The sequence below is a fragment of the Piliocolobus tephrosceles genome, chromosome 5 (assembly GCF_002776525.5).
Source record: "Piliocolobus tephrosceles isolate RC106 chromosome 5, ASM277652v3, whole genome shotgun sequence".
Lineage (NCBI taxonomy): Eukaryota > Metazoa > Chordata > Mammalia > Primates > Cercopithecidae > Piliocolobus > Piliocolobus tephrosceles.
Window position 1 is genome coordinate 11,299,067 of NC_045438.1, and position 27,112 is coordinate 11,326,178.

General features: G+C 39.2%; 1 protein-coding gene across 4 annotated transcripts in view; it reads left to right on the forward strand.

The window, feature by feature from the left end:
* The first annotated feature begins 202 nt into the window (after positions 1–202).
* WTAP (WT1 associated protein) overlaps positions 203–27,112 on the forward strand; it is a 31,232-nt gene continuing 4,322 nt past the window's right edge. Inside the window, exons 1-7 of one of the 4 annotated variants that reach the window (XM_023219071.2) lie at positions 203–1,265; positions 10,737–10,774; positions 13,142–13,197; positions 16,595–16,653; positions 18,151–18,278; positions 22,667–22,845; positions 23,065–23,894. In XM_023219071.2, the coding sequence (XP_023074839.1) occupies positions 10,745–10,774; positions 13,142–13,197; positions 16,595–16,653; positions 18,151–18,278; positions 22,667–22,845; positions 23,065–23,125 (513 nt within the window). In that variant the 5' untranslated portion in view covers positions 203–1,265; positions 10,737–10,744 and the 3' untranslated portion in view covers positions 23,126–23,894. Of the gene's footprint in view, positions 1,266–1,377; positions 1,622–10,736; positions 10,775–13,141; positions 13,198–16,594; positions 16,654–18,150; positions 18,279–22,666; positions 22,846–23,064; positions 23,895–27,112 lie in introns of those variants that run through there. The other 3 variants (XM_023219070.1, XM_023219069.2, XM_023219068.1) reach the window with 3 other exon arrangements.

Genomic DNA, 27,112 nt, shown 5'->3' on the forward strand with positions numbered 1-27,112 from the left:
CTGTACCTTCAGAATAGGGTTAGGGTTAGAAGTATAACTTCAAGGTGTAAGAACAAACACATGTAATTTTGTACTCCACAGAACTTCAACCATTTTTCCACTCCCACCAGAAAAGGCAATTTCAGTGTGTATTTCCATTGTAAGTGAGGTGGAGCGACTTTCTATGTTCATGAGGAACATAGAATTACATGGAACACAAAAAATTACTGTGTTTTTTCTGAGAATCATCTGTTCATGTCCTTCCCCATTTTCTCCTTTGGCTTTTGGACTTTTTGTTTTCAAGTTTTGAGAGCTCTTGCGATACAAGTTGCAAAGATTTTCTCCAGACTGATGTGATTCACTGGGAACATACTATGACCATCCGGAGTGTACTTCAACAAGACACTCCTTCGGGGATGAACAGGTTTGAGAAAGCCGGCTACGGACAGACCAATCAAAAGAATTACGTGCTCCTCTAGTAAGTGTTCAGAGACTGCTTCACGTTCTCCAGGTAACACCGCCCTTACTCGGCGGTCCAGATGGCGGCCTTGCTTCAGGGAGTCTAGTCCACCTGCAGGACCTCTTTGATTGGGTTCACTAAACCTCACAGGGCCGCCTTCCCCTCGTTCGAGTTAGCAAGGGGCCCTCAGCGCCGCGGACACAGCGCAACCTCCCACGCCAGAGAACAATAGCTCCTCGATGCGTCTCCAGAGATGTCAAGGAGGAACGAACCCAGCGGCCAGGAGGCCGCGCCTCACGACTGAAGAGAGGGAGGATATCGGATTCTAAGTTCTCAAAACTTACAGGTGAGCTTCTGCTAAGAATAAAGGCCCGCGGCCCGCCGCCGACCGCTTCTCTCCTGGGGTGCTACCTGGTTCTCCGGAACGCGGAAGCATCACGGATGAGCGTAGCGAACACAAAGCGGCCAATCACGCGCCGCCTTCGCCCAGATCCCTCCGCACGAGGCCGCCCCGCAGCCGCAGGTGGCCCCGGCGAGTACGTCCACCTTCTCTTCCCGTGATGCCCCGGGGCTGACCTACGACCTCGCTGGCCCGCCCTTCCCTTCGGCCGCTTCCCTTACCGCGCTAGCTGAGCTCCGGCGCCCGCGGAGCTCGCGCCAGGCTCCTGGGAAAGGACGGGGCGTGTTACCGGGGAGCAGCTGCTCCACTGCGCCTCGAGGCCCCGATCGGGCTAGGCTGGCGGCCTCCCTCCCTTCACCTTTCCTCTCCTAGCAGGGCCCGGCGGAGGGCGAGTGACTGCGGCCACGCCTGAAAGGCGACTCTTCTGTGAGTGGGCCAGAACGCGAACATGGCGGAGCGGGGAGGCTGGCGGGAGGCGGGAGGCAGTGGCGCTGGCCTGCGGCGAGTTTGGGCTGGCTGTGGGGCGGGGCAGGGCGGAGCGGAGCCGGGTGGCGGGGCGGGGCCGGGCGGCGAGTCCTGGTTTCCTCCCTCAGCGCCATTTTGTGGCAGCGAGACCCACAAATAAAGGGGAGCGCTGGGGTTGCGGCGGGACTAGGAGCGCGGCGGGGCAGGCGGCAGAGCTGTCCGGCTGCGCGGGGGCCCGGGGGGCCCGGGCGGCAGGGCAGGCAGCGCGGCCTCGGTCTATGCGACTGGCGGTGCCGGCGCGGCTTCCGCCTGAAGAGGTAGGTGCAGGCCGGCTGGCGGGAGCGGCCGCGGGGGACCTCCGGTGCTGAGGGTTGGGGCGCAGCCGCCCCCGGCCGGTAAGGGGCTGGCAGGACCCGAGAGGCCGCTAGGGCCCGGTGCGGCACCAGTCTCGTTACCGCTCTATCTTCCCGCCAGCGGGGAACACTTCCGCCGCGTCGAGGCCATTTTATCTCCGTCCTCCGTCCCCAGGGCCCGGGGTGAGAGGGGTGCTCCGGCGGCCGGAGAGACCGGCCACTCATGGAGGCCGGAGGATGCCCTCCCCGGGCTGAGCGGCGGCGCTCGTTTTTTCCTCGCCTCGGTGTCGCTCCCTCCACCTCCCTTGGGCCTCTCCCGAGTTCAGCAAGGAAGAAAAGAAACGTTCGTTCCCTACATTTCATGTCACGCAGTAAGATGTTACTGCGGCTATGTTCCCTTGTAGACTTCCATTTTTAAATGAGTGCATGCATTCTGAGGAAAGAAACCGAATTATTTGCAGATTTTTGTGAAATCCAAGTCTTATCTTGGATCCCTGTGAGACAGTTACTACATTATTTTTTTAACCTTTTTTCAGAAGTCAGTGTACACGTAGTGGAAAAGGCCAAGTTCTTGTTTTGATAAGGAAGTCACTTGGTTGGTTGATCCCAAAGGACTAGCTTAACATTATCAAAGACTAGCATAACTGTTTATGTAAAAAAAAAAAAAAAACAAAAACTGCTTAGTCTGGTAGGGAAATACTTCGGTTAGTATGTTACAGTTAGAAGTTGTATTTGTGCCTATTTTATCTAGTTTCAGTTAATTCCATTGTTTCGGAAGATAAGTGAACGTCATAGATCCATCACAAGGTCTCGTTTCTTGGATATTAAAATTTTGACCATTAAGTTTTCTACGATAAACATGTTGTGGTCATTTAAAACCGTAATTTAAAATTATGAGCGAAAAATCTTTTCAAGGTGGATACATTTTAATTCATTCGAGTAGCATCTGATTAGGCAAGTTCGCAGGTTGGCTTGTGATAAGGTCGAGGTTACATTTTACGGGTTTGGGTAGGTGTGTTTCTTACAGTGCTTTTAGGTCTTAAGGTATCTTAAGCAGACACATAGTTTAAAAGTTCAGTATTTTTAGGACTTTTTCAGTGGCAGAATTTGTCCAAGCTACCAGAATGTCTAACTCCTAAAGGATAAAAGTAATAATAATAGTGTGTCCCAGGCACAGCTTATTTTTACATGGCTCTTTTATGTGTAGCTTTTCCAATTCAACGTTGAGTCATGTTTGCTGGAAATATTTTTGTGTATTGTTTGTCAGAAATAAGCTGGTAGAGATGAAACAGAAAATGTGTAAAAGCCCTATGATGTGGAGATGAGCATTGTCACAATTTGTACAGTACAGTAAAGCGTTCAAGGTCTCTTATGGTCTTGTATGTAGTATTGAATCCTTTGAATATATTGTTTAGCAGTTTAGATTATTTATTTGTTTCTTGCTCGTCAAAATTGTGTGTTAGTAGGTCCTTCAGCAAAACAAGACTGAAGATAGTGTTTTTAATTTTTTTAGTTGTCTCCAACTTTCTGCCTCTAAATATTTTGTTTCTTGTAGTTACTAAGCTTAACACAGAAAAACTTTTCAGTATCTCCACAATAGTGTACTTCATTGTGTATAACAGGGTGTTCTATCTAACTAGAATATAGTGCTATAAATATTTTCTGCCTTTGAAGATACAGTTAGTAGAATTTAATTTTTTCTAAGTGCACATTGAAGTTGCCTTTTATGTTCATATTATGTTCATATTTTGTTTGAAAAATCTATTTGTAGCATTTTTGTTGTGCTGAAAGCATTAATATTTGCTGCACTTTGTGAGGCAGGCAAAATTATCTTTTTGCTGACTTGAAACTGCAAGAGTTAAAAGACTTGCTTGAAATCACACATGGCAGATAGAGGGTAAGGAAAAGATGGCCTTTCAGTTCCTCATCAGTACCTTGCTACTACAGTGTCTGAAGATTGGTTTCTTATATTCAGCTGTGATTTGTTTCACCAAGGTACCGTGTGTTGGCTGGCGCTTGCCTCCTTTCATAGGAAACTGAGTTACCTAACTTTATGATGCTGAAAGCCAGGAAGGTACTGGGATCTGGGATGCTAGGCACCTAACTAGTCAAGACTGAACTCCATACTAACCTGTTTTTCTATGTTAAGGCATCAAGAGTAGGTGGTTGTCCTGATATTCTGAGACATATTATCTCTGAAATATCTACATAAATAACTGAAACCTTTACGTAATATTAAAACTAGTCAATCATGTTACCACCTTTTTGGGGGGCACCAAATTTGAGACCCTTACCCCAATTTATTAATAATTGTTTTAATCACCTAATAGCTAATCACCTAATGACTGACAGTCATTTTCATTCTGGAAAATGGGAACTAACTTTGACTTTGAAAAGTGCTGTTATTCAATGTGTGACTCATAAGAACTGAGCATATTTTATTATTTTCCTTCAGGATTCAACTTTAATTGACTCCAAATGATGTTATGGTCATTCTGTTTTTCTGATGCGACAATAGATTGTTCTGAAAACCTGGAATATTCATTGTCTTTATGAATCTAGAATTGACTTTAAATGGTAATTGTGTTTGTCATTTGCACTAAAAAAAGAAAAAAAAATTGCCCTGGGGAATACCAAACTTCTCAGTACATTCTTGCAGTGTGAAAGTCAAAATTGCCAGTTAGGTTCTATTTTGACCAAATAGTTCAGTGTCGTTAGATAGTTGTAAATTTTGAACCTGTTCTAGTTTGATTTTGCCAGATGGTGCATTTAACTTTGTGGCAAATCATGGTGGACTGTCAAGGAAAGATTTACTTTTCATCAGATTAAAGTTGAGAAAGGATTTTCTTTCAAAATGCTGAGGCTCTGAATTTCCCAAGCTGAATACCTCAGACAGCTAGAGTGATCTTAAAAGTGACTCTGAGAATTGACTTAGAAAGCATACACGTTTATCCAAAACCTGTATTTACACCTGACTTACATTACAAATACAGAATTTTATTTTAAAAAAAAATTTCAGTAAAAATCTCCATTTAATTAAAATCTACTCGATGTCAAACTTTTTAAAAAGAACGTAAGCCAACGTCGAGTTCAAGACCAGCCTGGCCAACATAGTGAAATGCTGTCTGTACTTTAAAAAAAAAAAAATTAGCTGGGCATGGTGGCACACGCCTGTAGTGCCAGCTCCTCAGGAGGCTGAGGCAGTAGAGTCACTTGAACCCAGGAGATGGAGGTTGCAGTGAGCCGAGGGTATGCCCCTGCACTCCATCCTGGGCAACAGAGAGAGACTCCGTCTCAAAACAAAAAAAAAAGAAAAATTTCAGTAACTGTAGGCTGGGCATGGTGGCTCACAACTGTAATTCCAGCACTTTTGGAGGCCCAAAGAGGAGGATCACTTGAGCCTAGGAGTTCAAGACCAGCCTGGGCAACATAGCAAGACCTCATCTCTACTAATAAGAAAAAAAAAATTAACTGGGCATGGTGGTGCACGCCTGTGATCCCAGCTACACAGGAGGCTGAGGCAAGAGGATCAGTTGAGCCCAAGAGATAGAGGCTGCAGTGACCCATGATCAAGTCACTGCACTCCAGGCTGGGCGACAGAGTGAGACTCTGTCTCAGAAAAAGAGAGAGAGAAAGAAAATTTAAGTAACTTCTGTGTAGAATTCTAAACATTGGAGATGCCAAGAATTCCGCGGTAAGTGTTAGAAACAGTCAGGAGGACAGTGTGACTATTATCCACAACCTGTGGATTATCTCTTCAGGTGTTTCAAGAAACACTGAGTCTGTGTTTTTGATGGGGAGAAGGAAACTAATAATTAAATGCCCATTTTGTTCCAGTTACCATGCTAAAGATTAATATCTGTCTTCAGAAATAGCACAATATTTGGACCCTGGTTGCAGTAATTCTCTTTGAGGTGGGGAAACTGAGGTGCAGAGATTTTGCTACTTTTGTATTTGCAAAGTTGATAGCCTGTTTTAGAATACCAAGGTTATCAGAATTGTCTTCATGTGTTTCTCAGTCCTTTCAATGCCGTTTAAAAACAGATTATCATCTCGTTGCTAACTAAGCTTACAGTTAATTTTATTTTAATGGAATAAGAATATGGATACCTGTCTTTAAGAAGAGGGTAAGCAAGTCAACTTTATGAAGAAGCAAGTAAACTTTAAGAAGAGAGTAAGCGCCGGGCATGGTGGCTCAAGGCTGTAATCCTAGCACTTTGGGAGGCCGAGACGGGCGGATCACGAGGTCAGGAGATCGAGACCATCCTGGCTAACACGGTGAAACCCCGTCTCTACTAAAAAATACAAAAAACTAGCCATGCGAGGTGGCGGGCGCCTGTAGTCCCAGCTACTCGGAGGCTGAGGCAGGAGAATGGCGTAAACCCGGGAGGCGGAGCTTGCAGTGAGCTGAGATTGGGCCACTGCACTCCAGCCCGGGCGACAGAGCGAGACTCTGTCTCAAAAAAAAAAAAAAAAAGAGAGAGTAAGCAAGTAACTTTATGATGCTGAGAGCCAGGAAGATAGTGGGATCCAGGAAGTGTCAGGTTGTAGAAACATACACAGACAATCCTTGCCAAAATCCTGGCATAGGAATTTGAGCCCTGGTGTATGAAAAGTCTGCCCTTTGCATACTCAGGTTTCGCATCCCATGAATGCTGTATTTTTGATCCGAGTACTGTATTTTTTATCTGAGTTTGATTGAAAAAAATCCACATATAAATGGACCCATGCAGCTAAAACTTGGGTTGTTCAAGGGCCAACTATAATAACTTTCATAAACTGGAATTTATATTGAATAGCGTCAATGATACTTCAGTATTACAACTAAAATTGTACATACTGAGTAGGTAGGATGCCAAGTAACTAGATAAAAGGTATACCACCTAGCCTTAGTGATAAATACAGCTGTTTTCAAACTCACTCTCTTACCGCAGTACCTGTTACATGAAGTTCCTGGTTGGTTCTCAAAATTTTGTGTTTGCATATACATAGATACAGATACTGATGTACTGGTTAAATATGTACAGCTAAAATTGTCTTTTAAGATTTTTTAAATTAAAAATATTGGCCGGGTGTGGTGGCTCACACATGTAATCCCAACACTTCTGGAGGCCAAGGCAGGCGGATCACCTGAGGTCAGGAGTTCGAGACCAGCCTGGTCAACATGGTGAAACTAAAAATATAAAAATTAGCTGAAAGTGGTGGTGGGCCCCTGTAATCTCAGCTACTCAGGAGGCTGAGGCAGGAGAATCACTTGAACCCAGACTGCGGAGGTTGCAGTGAGCCGAGATCGCACCATTGCACTCCAGCCTGGGCAACAAAGACTCCGGGGTGGGTGGGTGTGTATGTATGCGTGTGTGTGTGTATAAAATTAATATTTCGCTCTAGAAAAATGGGAAATTACAAGGAAATGCCGTTTTTGATATCTGAGTTCTAAGACTTTGCAATCTAATGGAGTGGATGCACGTGTCATGCTAAAATAGAAGTAGTTAGACATGTGGAGTTAAAATATGGTGATGGTTTCTCAAATGATTAAAATGACTGCCACCAGGTTAAGGTAGTTACAAAGCGGCTTTCTATAATAGTAGCAGAGATTATAAACTGGGCAACAAGGGTCATAAAGTAGGCAGGAACCAGTTTAAAGAAGAAAATATATACATTTTATTCATAGTAATACGGTTTATGTCTTCATAGGACAGAGTGACTTGCTCAGTGAAATAGACTTTTTACAGTTATCTCAGAAACAAATAATATACTGAGTTTTTTTTTATCAGTTTACTATATCCCTTAAGGAAGATTAAAGAGGGAAGGCAGAGTGCAGTGGCTCACGCCTGTAATGCCAGCACTTTGGGAGGCCGAGGCAGTTGGATTGCTTGAGCCCAGGAGTTCGATACCAGCCTGGGCAGCATGGTGAAATCCCGTCTCTACCAAAAAGTACAAAAATTAGCTGAGTGTGGTGGCACATGCCTGTAGTCCCAGGTACTCAGGAGACTGAGGCCAGGAGGATCACTTGAGCCTGGGAGGTCAAGATTGCAGTGAGCCATGATCGCACCACTGCACTCTGGTCTGGGTGACAGAGCAAGACTCTGTCTCAGGAAAAAAAAAAAAAAAGCCTGGCACAGTGGCTCACGCCTGTAGTCCCAGCACTTTGGGAGGCTGAGGTGGGCAGATCACCTGAGGTGGGGATTTCAGGACCAACCTGACCAACGTGGAGAAACCCTGTCTCTACTAAAAATACAAAAAAATTAGCTGCGTGTGGTGGCGCTTGCCTGTAATCCCAGCTACTTGGGAGGCTGAAGCAGGAGAATTGCTTGAACCCAGGAGTTGGAGGTTGCGGTGAGCCAAGATTGCGCCATTGCACTCCAGCCTGGGCAACAAGAGTGAAACTCCATCTCCAAAAAAAAAAAAAGATTAAAGAGAGAAAGAAGCAAGCCAGTAACCTAGATCAATTTATGATTTTTCCTCTGAATTCTGCTTTCTTCAACACAATTTACTTAATCTGAAAACCAGGATTTAATAACAGTATGATTAGAATGTTTCATTTATAAAGTAGAGTTGAGATTGTACATAGTATAAAAAATGCTGTTGGAAGGTTATCTCCTTTTGAGGAATCTCAAAATCAAGTGGGAGAAATCAAGTAGTTTTGGTGTTTGTGTGTTTTGTTTGTTTTAATGAGAGACAGGGTCTTACCACATTGCCCAGGCTCGTTTCAAACTCCTAGGCTCAAGCAGCTCTCCTGCCCCAGCCTCCCAAAGTGTTGGGATTACAAGTGTGAGCCACCACATCAGCCTCAAGTAGCTTTCGAGATGGGGCCATAGCACTCCAGCCTGCCAACAGAGTGAGACTCCATCTCAAAAAAAAATTCAGTTTAGCATTCCAAGCTTTTGGTCAAATTTCTAGTAGTTTAGAATTTATAGTAAGTATGGGTAAGTAAAATAAACCATAAATACTGTAAAGTAAGGGAACAATTTATGTCTGTGCTATTAGAAATAATACCTAGGGCTGGGCATGATCCTTGCACGTGTAGTCCTAGCTACTTGGGAGGCTGAGGTGAGAAGATGACTTAAGAGTTCAAGACTATCCTGGGCACTATGGTGGGTCCCTATCTCTTAAGAAAGAAAGAATAAGAATAACTAGTATAAGAACTAATTTCTTAATTTGTATAAATTATTAATATGCCGATTGCAATTTCGATGCTTTTTCAAAAGATCACTGGTACTCAGAACCTGATTCAATTTTTTAATCCTCAGAATTTTTATATAAAGATTTTATGTTTGTCAGGTTAGCTCTTCATGTTGTATACTTTTTTTTTCCGACCTTGTACTTTAACGTGATGCGTAAGGTACGTTTATTACACATTTTTCCCTTTGTCTTTTTTTATTGTATGGATTTGTAGTTTAACAAATAACAGCTGCTATTAGCATTCATTCTAAAAAATAGCATATAATAAAGTGTTCTCTACTTGAATTCATTAACCTATCTTTGAAACAGGGTTAAGTGAATTTTGTATAATAAAGAAGCTAATTTTGAGATGCAAAATATTTGCCATAAAATTAAATACCGTAGGAATATTTTTATTAAGGTGTGACATACACGTGTAGATGAGTTTTTGTTGTTTGTTTGAGATGGATGTTGCCCAGGATGGAATGCAGTGGCGTGCCATCTCAGCTGACTGCAACCTCCACCTCCTGGATTCAGGCAATTCTCCTGCCTCAGTCTCCCTACTAGCTGGGATTATAGGCATGTGCCACTACTCCCGGCTAATTTTTTTGTTTTTAGTAGAGACCGGGTTTCACCATGTTGGCCAGGCTTGTCTTGAACCCCTGACCTCAAGTGATCCACCTGCCAGCCTCCCAAAATGCTGGGATTACAGGCGTGAGCCATCACACCTAGCATATACATAATATTTCAAAATATAGGCCGGGTGCGGTGGCTCATGCCTGTAATCCCAGCACTTTGGGAGGCCAAGGCCGGCAGATCGCAAAGTCAGGAGTTCGAGACCAGCCTAACCAACAGGGTGAAACCCCATCTCTACTAAAAATACATTAAGCCGGGCGCGGTGGCTGAAGCCTGTAATCCCAGCACTTTGGGAGGCTGAGACGGGTGGATCACGAGGTCAGGAGATCAAGACCATCCTGGCTAACGTGGTGAAACCCCGTCTCTACTAAAAAATACAAAAAAAAAACTAGCTGGGCGAGGTGGCGGGCGCCTGTAGTCCCAGCTACTCGGGAGGCTGAGGCAGGAGAATGGCATAAACCCGGGAGGCAGAGCTTGCAGTGAGCTGAGATCCGGCCACTGCACTCCAGCCTGGGTGACAGAGCGAGACTCCGTCTCAAAAAAAAAAAAAAAAAAAAAAAAAACATAAACTAGCCAGGTATGGTGGCTCGCACCTGTAGTCCTAGCTACTTGGGGGGCTGAGGCAAGAGAATTGCAATTGCTTGAACCCAGGAGGCGGAGGTTGCAGTGAGCCGAGATTGCACCACTGCACTCCATCCTGGGCGACAGAATGAGACTGTGTCTCAAAAAAATAAAAATAAAATATATAATATATCTAAAAAAAAACTATTGGGCAGTAGTAAATTATGACTGTGGTAGGTACTGCCTTGCTTTAACAACCTAATGCTATAAAAGGAAGACTTAAGCTGGTATTACCCTTTAATAGCCCCTTAGCAACATGGCTAGGATACTACTTGAGGTCAGTATCACATCTGTGACGAGACTTTCATAGGGGGATTGTAATAGTGTGATGAAAAATTATATTTCTCTTGACCCTTTATGGTGACATCAAATGATTTGAATGGCTGATCAGCTTTTTTATGAGGGAATTTGTAAAAACTACCCAATAACTATAATAAAGGAAGATGTTAACAGAGGAGGATCTGGGTGTAGAGTATATAGGAACTCTGTAATATCTTTGCCGCTTTTTGTAAATCTAAAACTTTTTAAATTATTTAAATTGTAATTACTCGACAGTAATTTAGTTCACTAATAAATTGATTTGAAAGAGTCAGTATTTTTTATTCCTACTTTCACTGGAAGAAAATCAATTGAACTTGTTTTCCCTCAACTTTTTTTTTAGGATTCAAGATGACCAACGAAGAACCTCTTCCCAAGAAGGTATGGGTTTTGGTTTTGGGTTTTTTGTTTTGTTTTGGGTTTTGTTTTTTTTTTAAAGCAGTTGTAAGCACTTTAAAAAAAAAAAAAGACTTGAAGGATTATCATTGTTTGCTTATTTCTCATTTCTTTGCCTTTATAACAATAATAGCATTGCAGTTGTACAATGTGCTAGATGTTGTATCTTATATCAGTATATTTTTAGAATATTTTCAGATTTTGGAAAACTTTAGTTATAATAATATTCCCATGGTCTACTCTTAACGTTCATTATGTGAATATTTCCAGCTACGTATATACAAATAACGTCAAAAATGGAGATTATGAGTATATTATTCTTTTCCTAGTGTAAATCCCTTTGATTATAATTAAAAACTACTTTATTTTTTAAAAATGGTTATAGCTAGTTTTCAAATTCTACGTTTGTCTCTGAAATTTTGTTGTCTAGTCTCAATCTCCCCCTGCTGTGCATTCCTACCTCGAGTTTACTCTTACATACACACACACACAGTGGATGTTATAAAAGAGCAACATACTCTCTAGGAGGAATTTGTGATTCAATTGGGAAAGCAGGGCATGTGCTTAACTAAACTGAATATTGAAGTGAGTAGATACTACAGAAGTTTCCTGTTGTGGAGTCAAATTACTCATAAAATGAGTAAAGGATTGTATTAAACTTTCATAATCTGAGAATTACTGTGTGTTCCCTCTGGTAGCCTTTGATTTTCCTCCCTTGGAACAGGGTCTTGCTCTGTCGCCCAGGCTGGAGTGCAGTGGTGCAATCTCAGCTCACTGCAGTCTCCGCCTCCTGGGCTCTAGTGATCATCCCACCTCAGCCTCCTGAGTATCTGGGGGCTACAAGTACGTGCCACCACACCCAGCTAATTTTTGTGTTTCTTGTAGAGATGGGGTTTTGCCATGTTGCCCAGGCTGATCTCGAACTCCTGGGTTCAAGAGATAGCCACCTGCCTCTGCTTTCCAAAGTGCTGGGATAATAAGCGTGAGCTGCCTTTGGCAGCCTTTTAATATATTACACTACGATAGTCCCCCCATTCTATTTTATGGTAATACTATTTTACTGGTCATTATTATAATTTGAAACATTTTTAAGGAAAAAAATTTAAGTGAAATAAGGAAAATACTAATAAAATAAGGAAGTACTAATAAAGCCTTTATTTTCTTTTTATTTTTTATTTTCTGAGACAGGGTCTCACTCTGTCGCCCATACTGGAGTACAGTCGTACAATCTTGGCTCATTGTGGCCTCATACCCCAGCTTATGCAATCCTCCCACCTCTGCCCCCCAAAGTAGCTCAGACTGCAGGTGTGCTGCTACGCCTAATTTTTGTATTTTTTGGTAGAGATGGAGTTTTGCCGTGTTACCCAGGCTGATCTTGAACTCCTGAATTTCAAGATATCCTCCTGCCTCAGTCTCCCAAAGTGCAGGAGGCATTGGCCACAATGCCCACCAAAGCCTTAATTTTATACTGAAATAGGAGAGTTATCTCACCTTTACAGCCTTTATTTGGTATAGCGAATATACTGTTTCTCAATTATTGAAGCATGTCAGCTTATGCCCTTCTTTCAACTTTTTATTTTCAAATAATTATAGATTCACAGGAAGTTGCAAATAAATGTCCAGAGAGGTTCTGTGCAGCTTTCACTGAGCCTCCTTCATTGTTAACGTCTTGCATGACTAGCAGACATCTCTAATAACTGAAAATCAGGGAATTGACATTGATACAATCCACAGAGCTTATGCACATTTCACGTTATACTTGTACTGTTTGTGGGGGGAGTGGGGAAGAGCTATGTGCAATTTTATCATGTCTAGCTTTGTGTAACCATCATTAATCAAGATACATATCTGAACTATTACCATAAAGCTTCATTGAGTTATTATTTTGTAGCCACATCCACCCCCTCCCTCTCCATGCCTGACCCCTGGCAACCACTAGTTTATCTCCATTTCTGTAATTGTTATTTCAGAGTGTTATATAAACGACACCATGTAGTATATATCTTTTTGAGACCATTTTACATTCTCACCTGCAGTGTAGGAAACTTCAGTTTCTCTGAATCCTCACCAGCATTTGGTGTTGCCGCTAATTTTTATTTTAGCCATTCTAATCAGTGTGTGGTGATACCTGGGATTTTAATGTGCATTTTCCTAATGATGATGCCCATTGTTAAGATAACAAATGGTTTACCTTAAAAAAAGAAAAAAAACTTTTGTAATAAAATAATTTTTTTTAGTGATAATTATGTACTGAGCTGTTTAAATCTCACACTCAGGAGGTGTTTCATAGGTCTCATAGAGCTTTGTGTCTTCAGGAAGATCACTCAATTCATATTGTAATTCTCTTTATAGGTTCGACTGAGTGAAACAGACTTCAAAGTTATGGCAAGAGATGAGTTAATTCTAAGGTAAAATGTTATTTGTTCAAAAATAAAATCTTTGTATAGAACATTGTATTATGCCTCTACACTGTAATTGTCTTTGTTCCAGATATTATTTTTAATGTTGTTACATCCTCAAATAATTTAATGTACTTTTTGAACATACTATGACCTATTTCTTATATTAACACTGAGGAAAACGTAACACTTTGAAGAACTACTAGGAAGCTATAAGTTTAACAAATATATGGTTTGTTTTGTGTAGTTTTTCTTTTCGTGTTTAACATTTGAAAAAAAAATGTAATCCTGAAAGATGAACTTGTATTTATAGAAGAAATACATAATTTACTAATGAAGTGAGGTTACTTTTTCTTATTAGTGTGACTTTGACCAGCTCATTTAACTTCATACTCTTCATTTTCTCATCTGTAAGTTGAAGCGGTTGGGTTATTTTTTTTTTTTATTTTTATTTTTTATTTCTTTTTGGGGGGGGTTATTTTTAAAGGTGACTTCCAGTTCTGAATTTCTGTGGTTGTCTTATAAATGTCTTACAAAAGCAAATTGTCAAGTATAGCATATAATCTTTATAGATTGTGTAAGAAATCCGGAAGTAGGGTGTTCTGTGTTTTATAGCTTTGATAACTTTTAGATAAAAATAAAATGAGTATTTTAACAAGCTGAAAGCGGGGGAGAGAAAAGATATTTTGTGAGATAGAGTAACACAGATTTTGTTGTTTCCTACAGTGTGACAATTTCCTGCTTTGACCTTTGCACAGCTACTGTATTATGAACATACTGGTTTTTTTTTTTTTTTTTTTGCCATGATCTCATACATAGGACAGTTTCCATTGCATACCTTTGTCTTCCTGCACATAAAACTTAAATTGTTGGTATTCTAAAACACTCTGTCTTATGCTGAAGTAGATACTTACCTTAAGATACACTACTACTCAATGCTGGGTTTTTTGTTTGTTTATTTAACTATTAAAACAACAACACGTGTGTTAAAACAATAACATATATACATATATATAATGTATATATAAATTATAATAGAGGTGAGGTGTTGCTCAGGCTAGTCTTGAATGCCTGGCCTGAAGTGATTCTCTCACCTCGGCCTCCCAAAGTGCTGAAATTACAGCCATGGGCCGCCATGCCCGGCCATGATTTTTTTTTTCCCTACCTCTGGCATTGTACACTTCTTTTTATGCCTTCTTACATAATTGCTCTGGTTAGTCTTTGCAGTCATTTTCTTGATTTAACTGTAGGAGGGGAAAAATCAGTAATCTTAATAAAGAATCATAGAAATGTTTTATTTTAAGATACCTTTAAGGTTTCTAAATTATATGCAATGTATTACCTTGCAGTCAGTTTAACATCTGTCCTTAGGGAATTCTCATGTAAGACTTTTAGGTGGATTTTTTCCTCTTTAATTTCCTTGGTGATTTTAAACCAACTGCTACTTATTTAACTAGTCTATACCTTGTATCCTTGTGATATACATGTTCTTGCTTCAGTTTTTATATTTTTCTGTTCTTCTAAAATAAATTGTTCTTTTTTTTTTTTTTGTTGAGACGGAGTCTCACTCTGTCACCCAGGCTGGAGCACAGTGGCCAGATCTCAGCTCACTGCAAGCTCCGCCTCTTGGGTTTACGCCATTCTCCTGCCTCAGCCTCCCGAGTAGCTGGGACTACAGGCGCCCGCCACCTCGCCCGGCTAGAGTTTTGTATTTTTTAGTAGAGATGGGGTTTCACCGTGTTAGCCAGGATGGTCTCGATCTCCTGACCTCGTGATCCGCCCGTCTCGGCCTCCCAAAGTGCTGGGATTACAGGCTTGAGCCACCGCGCCTGGCCAATAAATTGTTCTTTTATAGCCTCCACTGAGACCTTTCTCTTATACATTCCCAAATATTTGGTAAACTCTACGTGTCCTAGGTTGTAAGTGCCATAAAAACAAAGCATGACCTTAGCTTAACAGTAGTGTTTATATAGAAAGTGGATTAGTTTGGTATTAAGAAGGTTTTTCTTTTCTTTTTTTTTTTTTTTTAAGACAGAGTCTCGCTCTGTCACCAATCTGGAATGCAATGGTGCAATCACAGTTCACTGCAACCGCCGCCTCCCAGTCAAGTGATTCTCCTGCCTCAGCCTCCCAAGTAGCTGGGACTACAGGCATGCACCACCATGTCCTGCTAATTTTTTTGTATTTTCAGTAGAGACGAAATTTCACTGTGTTGGCCAGGATGGTCTCGATTTCTTGACCTCATGATCCGCCCGCCTCGGCCTCCCAAAAAATCCCATGTTAGGATTACAGGCGTGAGCCTTTTTGTTCATTATGTTGTAACATTAATAACTCATGGCAAGCCTGTTTTTAAGATTATAAAATGGTTTTCTAAAGCCAAATTTTAATTAACTGTACCTTAAGAGCAGCTTGAAAACATGGCTGTTAAGTATGCAGGAGAACAGACATTCAGGGCAGGGTACTTTCCATTAGGAACTGCCTAATAAGACTGGGAAAAATCCTTATTGCTAAGAAGACTTAGCAGTGTATGTATTGAAGGTAGAGAAGTATAATGAAGAAAAACAGTCCCCTTGTATTCCGATAGCGTATGGCATGCAGGTTTCTGCCAGTTAGATGTGATTGTTAAATTACAGTCTTGAAAAATGTTGTATTCTCCCCCTGTGTTTACAGGCAGAAATTGATATTACCTTGAGAAGAGTCACATGGTATTTTCACAAAAGAGCCAAAATATAAGAACCTTCAGTTCTACATAATTAGGCACATTTCTAATATGCCTTTTGTTTCAAGGGGACAACATATGAAAGTAGCAGCAGGATTTTTTTTTTCAACTTCTATAATCCAGGATTATCCTGAACATCGTCAGTGATACCAAAGTATCAAACCAAATCTGGGGTTTGATCTCACCCAGAGCACGCTTGGCATGTTCTCAGCAGAAAACACCTTCTCTATATATCTCCTTTTACCTGTTTCCTGTAAAATGGGAAGGAATAATGAGGGACTACTTTATTATCAGTTAAACTAGATTTAGGCCGGGATGTGGTGACTAAGGCCTGTAATTTCAGCAGTTTGGGAGGCCAAGGTGTGAGGATCATTTGAGCCCCGGAGTTCAAGACCAGCCTGGGCAACAGTGAGACCCCCTCTCTATAAAAAATTAGCCATGTGCCTTTGGTCCCAGCTATACAGGAAGCTCAGGCAGGGATATTGCTTGAGCCCAGACCCTGTTTGTGCCACTGTGCTCCAGCCTGGGGGACAGAGCGAGACTCTGTCTAAGAAAACTAGATTTAAAATGAAAAATCATCCAGCAGAATGCTCAGTATTACTAAAATCTGTGAGTTTATAGATATCTTCTAGTTTATTTAATAAAAGCTATTTTATTATAACAACTAATGTATGGTTTTTTTATTAGATGGAAACAATATGAAGCATATGTACAAGCTTTGGAGGGCAAGTACACAGATCTTAACTGTAAGTTTGAGTTTTAGCTTCTTAAAGACTGAATAATCTCCTTTTGATCGTTGTTACAATCAAAAGGGTAATTGGTTTTATTAAAGCAAATGTAACTTTTCTGGTGTTTTATTATAAGAACTGTAATAGGCACTTTTGGGTGCAAGAAAATATAAAGGTGAATGAGACATAGTCTCAGTCATTGGAGAAGACAGACATGTAATACTCATGTAATGGCGTGACTTAGCAGAATTATATGCAAGGTTCTGAGTATAGATACAGTAACTCAGAACTACTTGTAACTTTTCTTACTTGTCCCTAACCCCTTCTACATAGGAATTTGACTTGAAGCGTGAGTTACTAGTCTAGAAGAGAAATAAATAGAAGCAACTAGTAACAGATTTATGATAGCTTAAATTAATATGTATAACTTAATTATATGTAATATATATTTACAAATTTTTTAAATCTGCTGAAAATAAAGTTAATCATTTTAAGCCATTTTAGTCTCACTTTTTACTGTTTGAACCACGTACTATTTGTTGAGTATAAAAACCAATATATATTGTTTTCTAACTTCAGAAGGGTTAATACCCTGAAATTCTAATTTTACGTGACTATGTTATCCAGAGAAATCATGAACATTATGAACGATTAAGGCTGGGCACAGTGGCTCACACCTATAATCCCAGCACTTTGGGAGGCCAAGGTAGGAAGATCACTTGAGCCCAGGAGTTTGAGACCAGCATAGGCAGCAGGGAGACCTTGTCTCTACCAAAAAAAAAATGAGTCAGGAGGATCACTTGAGCCTGGGAGATCAAGGCTACAGTGAGCCCTGATTGTGCCACTGGTCTCCTGTCTAGGTAACAGAATAAGATCCTGCCTCAAAGTTTAAAATACAAATTGTCCAGCAGTTACTACCATATTATGTATTTGTTTGTTTATTTGAGACAATCTCACACTGTCGCCCAGACTGGAATGCAGTGGCACAATTTGGACTTAGTGCAACCTCTGCCTCCCAGGTTCAAGTCATTCGCCTGCCCCAGCCTCCCAAGTGGCTGGGATTACAGACATGCACCACCACGACCAGCTAATTTTGTATTTTTAGTAGAGATGGTATTTCACCATGTTAGTCAGGCTGGTCTCAAACTCCTGGCCTCAGGTGATCTACCCGCCTCACTTCCCAAAGTGCTGGGATTACGGGCATGAGCCACTGCCCAGACAGCATTTTTATACTCATCAGGATTTTGTGAATACTGTATAATACAAATGTTTCCTGTCTTCTATTGGAAATAGGTGAAACTATAAAAACATAATTCAGTTGGTAGTCATGGAGCACTATGACACATTGCCTTCTAAATAAGCTGTCATGACCAGGAAATAAATTGCTTGTTATAAAAGTGGTTAGGATGGAAGTTAAAGACTTGATTAATTTTTTGACCCTAGTTTTTAATTCTTGACAGAGGTATTTAAACTTGATCTTAAAATTATATTTATAATTTTTTAAAAAATCATCAGCTAATGATGTAACTGGCCTAAGAGAGTCTGAAGAAAAACTAAAGCAACAACAGCAAGAGTCTGCACGCAGGGAAAACATCCTTGTAATGCGACTAGCAACCAAGGAACAAGAGATGCAAGAGTGTACTGTAAGTATTTCAAGTTATATAAATGTCTTTAGTTGAGGAATTGGTTTTTAGTCCGCCTTATTGCATGTTAATTTTAAACACTTAATGCTAAATATAAGAGGTTATTTTTTTATAGATATGTACACTTACAGCTTTAAGTATACTAGGTGAAAAATTTTGATAATGTCTCTTCATTTAAACAAATTTTTTCTGTGGCCAAGGAGGCAAAAGTTTTAAGTTGTTTTTTGAAATTTTCATGCATTGTAAATATTAGTTCATTAATTTTAGACATTTTTCAGATATCTTGGTGTCTGAGGGTATAATCAATAAAAGAGCATTTGCTCCCTATTAGCTTTACTTTCACTGGTTAGGAAAGCCATCTGATGACTTTACCTCTGCTCTCTTGTCCCCTCTGTGTATAGAACTGTTTTTCCTAGTGTCAGCAACTTCTTCAACGTGTCCTTTTTAATTGTTAGAACTTTGATGTGTACTGTGTAGTATTTACTATGTCTATGTAGATCTGAAATCTAGTGACATAATTGATTGTCCAGCTCTGGTAATTTAGACTCAATCTTGCAGTGTAATTATACAAAATAATTAGAGGCAGCTGTATCCTTGTTTGTGATTTTAAAATCTGAATGTTTCTTCAATTCTTTGTGTACTCTCCATTCATTTGATACATATTGAAGTCTTCTAATGTGTTAATTAAAATCTTCTAAGGTAGTATTCTGCTCACTGGAGACACCACAAATCTGTGGGCACAGTCTTGTTCCTGTTTGTTTTACCAATAGAGTGTTCCTTAAGGCTCAGTCACAGTCCTTTTACTTCCTGTACAGAGATTGTTTAAATTTCCACAAAAGTACCTATTTACTCTTTCACTTTTTACTAAATGACTTCTTTACATTTTGCTTTGCTAAAGGCTGGCTTTTATCATTTTCTTTCCTTTTTTTTTTTTTTTTTTTTGTTGTTGTTGTTGTTCTTGTTGTAGTTTGTTGTTATTTCCCCCTTTTCTTGAAATAGGGCCTCTCATCCAGGCTGAAGTGCAGTGGTATAATCACAGCTCACTTCAGCTTCCTAACTGGGACTACAGTCACGTGCCACCAAGTCCAGCTAATTTTTTAAATTTTTGTAGAGATGGGGTCTTCCCTATGTTGCCCAGGTTGAACTCCTGGCCTTTGGCAATCCTTACTCCTTGGCCTCCCAAAACTGTTGGGATTATAGGTGTGAGCCATCGCACTGGCCCATTATCATTTTCTCTACCTTCTCACCACATTTTGTTCTTTTGTTTCTATGAGTTTTGTTGTAGTTCTCACACCACTGATACTTTTTTCTCCATAGTTACTTATGAATGTTTTTTAACAAATTTCCCGTTTCACGAAAAATGGATCTTACCTTTAGACTGCTAGCACTTGGGAGATAGATTGTGAAGAGATGGTGTTGATGATAATATCTCATAGGATCAGAATGTCTTGAATTCCTTTTCTCTTCCAGATTCCTACTCTTGACATCATAGTTGATGTGTGCACATCACAATGTGTGTGCTATTCATGCACCTCTGATTCTCCATCTGTCCTATATACACTGGCGGTTTTGATCATATTATGCCTGGTCGGGCCTTTGGTGATAACCTCATCACTCTTGTCTCCTTGACCTGGATTTTAAGGTTATTTCAACTATAATGGAACCTAACCTTTTCCAGGTTTTTGTTTTTGTTTTAAACAGCTGTCACCTGCACAGGCCAGCTGAACAACTTCCTATTCTTCCAGTTATAATACAAGTGAGGTTTTTCAGACAGGGCAGGGCAGCAGGAGCAAAATCACAAGGAAAGGGCAAGATTATATATGGCAGATGAGGATGAAGTTTCAGGTGAGAGTGAAGAAAGATGAAGTCAGGCCTGGAATCTTGGGTATTCTAGAAGAGCGGGGGCCACTGAAGAATTTTTGAGCAAGAGATGTATATGATGGGTTAGATTTAGATTTACATTTTAGGTAGATCATTCTGGCTTGAGTATGAAAGATGGATTTGAGTGGAATAGGACTTTAAGCAAGAAAACCAATTGTGAGGCTATTAAAGTAGTCCAGATGAAATAAATGAAGCCACTGGTAATAGCAGACAGGACAGAGTAGGTGTTTTGGAGGCACAGTCAATAGGACTTGTTTAGTTTGGATGCTGTTGTGGAAGGAATGAAAAAAGTCTAGGGAGGAATCACAGCTTCAGGCTTGTCTCATTTGAGTAACAATGCACTAGGATAGAGCCTACAAAGATCAAATTTTAGAAGAGTAGAATGTGGTGTTAGGAAAACTGAGGAAATCCAGCATTCCCACTTCCTTCCCCAAAATATAAAGTGATTAAAACAAAGGTGTACATAAAGTTCTGTACAATACGAATTTAAAATTGTTCGTTAGATTTGGCAGTTAAGAGGTTGTTGGCCAAGGAAGCCAAAAGATTGGATACCCCTCCTCTAGAGGAACTGGCAAGTGGGAAGTGAGAGAAGCTGAATTTAAAGAGTAGAAAGAATGGGAGTTGTGTGTACTATAGGAGGTAGGAGGGAATAGGTTAAGCAAATGGTTGAAAGGATTGGCCCTGAGGAGGGTTTCTTACCCTCTTGCAAGTGAAAAATAGTGGAAAGGTTTGTGTTAGGTACCTGTCCTTTAAAACAGAGCTGCTGCTTTTATTCTTGGTGTTTCAAATTAAGCTAAGCTTAGAAAAAATAAAATAACATCTTCAGGAGTCAATTTGTTTCTGTAGATCTTTTGTTTGTCCAGCATACTAAATCATCTATTTGATTGTCTATGTGCAGTCTTTGCTAAGTACATCAGTAGTCAGTTAGTTTTGAGTGTAAGACATAAGTTAGCCACATAGTTAGTATAGTCTTAACTATGTACTATGTTCTTAACTATATTCTATTTTGTTGGTAAGTAAAATCTTATCATTTTTGTTCACCTCAGTGGTATTTCTATTTTTCATTTAGTCTTTTGCCAATCAACGCAAAATAGATTTAGGAATAAAACTAACTTTGAAAACACTTTACTCAGTGCTCTCTTCCGTAGAACATGGAATTTATTCTAGTCAGATTCACCTCTCTTTTCATGATTGAAAGTGTTGACTATTGGGTCTTTGTAAAGCTAAATAGTAACTGAGTCTCAGTCAGTGTTGTAGACTGTTTTAATCAGTCCTGTCAGTACGTGGAGTGCACTGTAAGTCATGGTTTATTCTTGGCTCTGTTATCTTAGCAGCTGGTTTCACATTGACTATGCAGTTGTACTAGATTTTTGCTCGGTGGAACAAATATATTCCCAAACTACTTAGTATATTTGTTCCTTTACTAAATATATATTAGAAAATTTCAACTGTAATTCTGTTTAAGCCTTAGTGTGGAGTTAGATCTTGGGCCGGATCTACTTTTGAGTGTGAAGAAAATGATGAATTTAATGCTAATAACTATATTTCATATTTTAGAAATGTATTTTTAGTGTTCTAATAAATAGTACAACTGAAGTCGAAATTGAAGGTTTCATATGTAAGTAGAAGGGTTCTGGTGTGATGGAAAAAGCTCTAGACTGGGAATCAGAAGGCTGGAGAACTAGAGTTCTTGTCCCAGCTGAACTAAACAGTTGGGTTATTTAATCTCAAAATAAGCAGTTGGGGTTTCGTTAGTTACTTTCCAGCTTTACAATTCTATGATTCAAATCTATTTAGAGGGGGAAAAAATATGAATTATACTGTATTTTGGCTGAGGTCCTATAGAGTTTTGCTTTTATAAAGTTGTAACGGCAACTCTTGTAGCTCTGAGTACTGTATATTTTTTCCTTTAGAAATGCAAATGTGTATTTTAAGTTATAATCTTGCACCTGATGTATTTTTAGGGGACTTTACATAGAATAATTTCCATAGGCAAAAAATTAAAATAAGCAAACCAAAAGACTTCATTAACTCTTAGGTAATTAATATTTTAAACTTTGCTTTTTTCCAGTGGGTTGTTAGCATTTTTAAAAGGTTGATTTTTGTTTGTTTTTTTGGTAATTTTGGATTGTAAAGTAAAATGTATGTAGCCCCTTTAAGTTCCAGATTTGGAGATGTAATCAAATGGCCTCAATTCCTAAATGAATAACCTTAAATAGTTATTTTTTAATTGACAAATAATTTTTGTACATATTCAAGGACTACTAGTGATGTTTCAATACATGTAATGTATAGTGATCAGATTGGGTAATTAGCATATTCATCAAATAGTTTTTAATCTGTACTTTTTCGAGAAAGTTTTAAGATTTTTCTAGAGAATTTCAGGATCAAAGAGGGGAGGACTTAATGAAAGAGTTGGTAAATCAAGTGAATGGAGGGCGTTTTCCCCACCTTCTTATGTATGTTTCCTTTGATTTGGTCGTAATTGTTTCTTTTGCTTTGCACAGACTCAAATCCAGTACCTCAAGCAAGTCCAGCAGCCGAGCGTTGCCCAACTGAGATCAACAATGGTAGACCCAGCGATCAACTTGTTTTTCCTAAAAATGAAAGGTGAACTGGAACAGACTAAAGACAAACTGGAACAAGCCCAAAATGAACTGAGTGCCTGGAAGTTTACGCCTGATAGGTAAACAAATCATACTCCCCAGTCAAGACTTCCCTGACAGTCCCACTACGAGAAAGCTGTGGTGGGACAGCCAAGTACTCGTTTCCACACCAAGACTCAGACTTTTTGAGCCAAAAAAAGCCACATTCTTACACTGTCCAGCTTGTAATGGTTAATGTAAAACTTACCAGATGAACCTTGTGTTTCAGCTTTTTTCTTTTCCCCTTCCCCTTGCTTCAGAGGCCTGATGGCGTCGGACTATTCCGAAGAAGTGGCCACCTCCGAAAAATTCCCCTTCTAGAACATGTAGACACTTGAGAAATGTTTCTGTTTGAAGAAAATAGAGGGAGAAACAGAAGTCTTAAGTCTGTGGCACACTGTGTCTTCAGACAGTTTGAAGGAATGAAAACCTAGAGATTTTAAATCATGAATTGAACATGTAAAATTCCAGTAAAATGTAAAAATGGAATATGCATCGCTCTTAACCTTGAGCATAGTGACTTAGAGACACTGTGTATCAGTTTTGCCAATAAGACTGTGGACTTCATGATTGTTGTTGAACTTCTGGGTCAAAACTCAAATGAGGTGAATTTTGCCTTTAAAGGGTTTATTTGCTGAGAACCAACTTTTAATAGTCACGAGAGAATCAAATAATAGATGTCCGTACAAGTAGCGCATATATTTAACCATTTAGTTTGGGGCTCTATATTCCTTGCTTGAGCCTTAATCAATGTGGTTTTATTCAATGGTTTGTTCTTTGAATGGTTGCAAAACTGTAGATTATCTTACTGAGGACTGTACAAACATGAAGGTGTGGTATCAAACTTCAGGTTGAAACTGTTTGAAGCGTTATAAACATTCATTTCACAACTAGATTGTATAAGGATATTAGCTGTGATGAGACTCACTGCATTATTTTTTTAGTGAATTTTATGAAATCCCCATTCCATTCAACAGGCACATGTTTAAAAGAGCATTGTCGTTGGTGTTAATGGGGGAATGTGTTCCTTCATTGTATTTGGGCCTTTTGTATTGCACTCTTGATATTAAATTAAATGTGCCTTGAAATAGTTGGTTTTTTTTTTTTTTTTAAGTTCAAAGAATATTATGATGATTTTGTTGTACTCTAACATTTTAATTTGGGGGGGCCTGTGGAGAGCAGATTCATTTTGGAAATACTGTTGCTGTGCTCTTCAAAGTGAAGGAAAAGGCGCTGTGCCTCATTTTTAAAAGACCTACATAAAAGACAAGGAGACTTGACACTTGTTACTTTTATGACACTTTGTCCCAGGGTACTGCAGTAGAAAGTAATTGCGGGACAGCTTCACAGGGTGCCTGCCAGAAGATAATGTGTTGGAACTGTGGGCTGGCCTAAGTAAGACATTTTGTGAATTGAAAAAAGGTATAGTGATCATTTCTAGCAAATTCATTTAATCATTTAGATAAATGAGGCATTATTTTCTTCATGCTTCCATCCAATCCTGGAGGTGAATTTTTTCCGTCAGATCATTCTATAAGTCACCAATTCAAATTTTCGCTTGGTGATAATGGAGTCTAAGATGAGTGGAAGATAAATGTTCCAGCTTGTCCCAACGTTTAAGTGCAGTTTTAACAAGGGTGACTTAAGTTCTCTCTTAATCATTCAAATCAATTGTAAGTATCTTACATGTTTGTGCTTTAGGGAACTGATTGTGGGGCAGAGGGTGGGTTGAAGAAGTGGTTTGTGTGACTTTTCAGGAAGAAACCTGCTTCTAAAATTCTCACTATTTGTGAGGGTTGGAGGGTAAGTAACCAGATCTGTTTGAAATTAGCTTATGTGCTTGCATTAACGCTTTTGTATATATTTTATGCCATTTTAAGTTCACAGTAGAAATGGCCTAAGTATCTTTTTAGTAGAATTTAGTAGAAAAGTAATTCATAAAATGTATTATTAACATGTACTCAAAGTTAGCAGGCATCTTTCTTTGCCACTTACATAACAGTCAAGGTTTTTCTTGTCATTGTTAAAATTTTTTCTTTTAATAATAAGATAATACATGCTTGTATATAAAATTGAAATACTATAGAGAAAAGGGGAGATGAAAAGTGAGTGTCACTCTCTGATGTGACCTTGACATCCTCATTCTGTTCTCTAGGAGCAGTAACTATTACTTTTTCTTGGGTATCATCAAGATAATTTCTATGCATATACAGTCATTTTATGTGTATTATTTTAAACAAATGTGATCATACCATAAACACAGATGAGTTGCACCTTGTTTTTTTTAGTTGATCTCTTCGGCATTTTTCCATTTTTTAGTGTATCTAGACTACTACATTTTTAATGGTTACATAGTGTATTTCCATTATATTAACGAATCATAATTTATTTAAATCACTTATAAATGGATTTTTTTTCTGTAAAATTGGCTGTAAGCCAGAGTATATCAGGTACTATAAATACATCACTAATTTGAAACAAATAATAGCTCAGGCAGTCCCCCGTCTGGAGTATTTCCAGTAGTGGAATGGGTTTTGCTTTGGGGTGTGTGCGCGTGCACGTGTGTCTTCGCTTTACTGTTTTTTTGTTTTAATTTTGAGGAAGAAAGATTCTCAGAAATAACCTGTCCAGTTCTGTTAAAATATTTCATTCATGTGAGAATGCACACATTTTAGAGTGTTTAGAGGTATATCTTTCAAAATGCTTTCTATTATGTTTGTGGCTTAATTGATTTTAGGAATGGGTTGATTTTTTTGTTTGTAATTTTAAAAAATTATTTCAAAAACAATTACTTGTAATTAAATTATTTTTTCAAAACTGGTTTTGTTAAAATTTATTTTAGTAATCACTGGTTTTAAATGTGATACGATTATCTTAGCTTAGACATTTATTTATTAAAAGGTATGACTTTTTAAACAAACCCTTTTTTTGCCTTAGAATTTGTGACATTTTTAAATGAGGTTAAGTCAGGTCACAAATTAATGTCTCTTATAGTTGTCTTTTTCTACTCTTTAAAATTCATATAATAAGAAGGTTAGTTGTAAACACCAATGAAATATATATACTTTGCAAGAAGACAGTTTTGAGAGCATGGGCAGTAAAGTGGAAGGAATTCCATCGCTTTTGACGATCTTGCATAGCTCTCATTTTCCCACTGTTTAATTTCTAAGTGAATGTTCAGTGGAGGCTAACCCCTGAGAGTGCTAATGGGAAATGGTGGAAATCTGGAGCTACAGCAGCAACGAACAAGAACACCAGCTAATAATGTTATCAAAGAATAAAGCCTTTACCACATGCTCACTGGTGACTTTTCACCCTTCGGCTCCTCTGAGCAGTAGTAACCCAGGTTTAACTCTTCACATATTTTCTGGAAGAAAGCTTAATTACAAACTTCCTTGAATTACATTAGGTTAGAAAACATGCGACCAGACACGGTGGCTCATACCTGTAATCCCAACACTTTGGAAGGCTGAGGTAGGCAGATCACTTGAGGTTAGGAGTTTGAGACCAGCCTGGGCAACATGGTGAAATCCCATCTCTACTAAAACTCCAAAAATTAGCTGGGGGTGCTGGTGCACACCTATAGTGCCAGCTACTCCTGAGGCTGAGGTGGGAGGATCATCTGAGCCTGGGGACTTCAAGGCTCCAGTGAGCTGAGATCATACCACTGCACTCCAGTCTGGGCAACACAGTGAGACCCCCATCTCAAAAAAAAATTATGCTGTAGGTGAAAGAACCGTGCAAAACTTCTTCAAAGACTGATAATTATTTACAAAATGCTCTCATTTTTAAAGTTCTAAGGCATACTGAAGTAGTGTGTCAGGCAAATGAAAGCCTCACTAGAAGAAGGAAAGACTAGAATTTTAAAAACATTTTAACCAATAAGGTCATTCTGGACTTACACCAAGGACAAGAATGTCACACTGTCTTTATCGAAGTCTCAAAGGTAAATATCACAATTATTTACTTAGATCCCTTTAAAAGTGATCATTTTTTTCTTCTGGTCTTCATAAATAATTACAAGAACAAGCAAATAATTTCTCTTTTTATTGCTGAGGCTAAAGAAAAACAGTAAAATTTTATTGGGAAACATTTGAGCTTTTCATTACATATTTGTAATTGCTCTGTATGTGCACATTGGTTCCATAGTATGTTGCACTAGCATTTGGAAACTAATTTGTGGAAAGTGTGACACTCCTAGATTGGCAGATATTTGCATGTTTGAATTGTGGTACGTGACCACTGGTCTTATTTTTGTGTCAAAAGGACGATCTTTTCTGTTAATAAAGTCTTAAAAAAAAAAAAAAC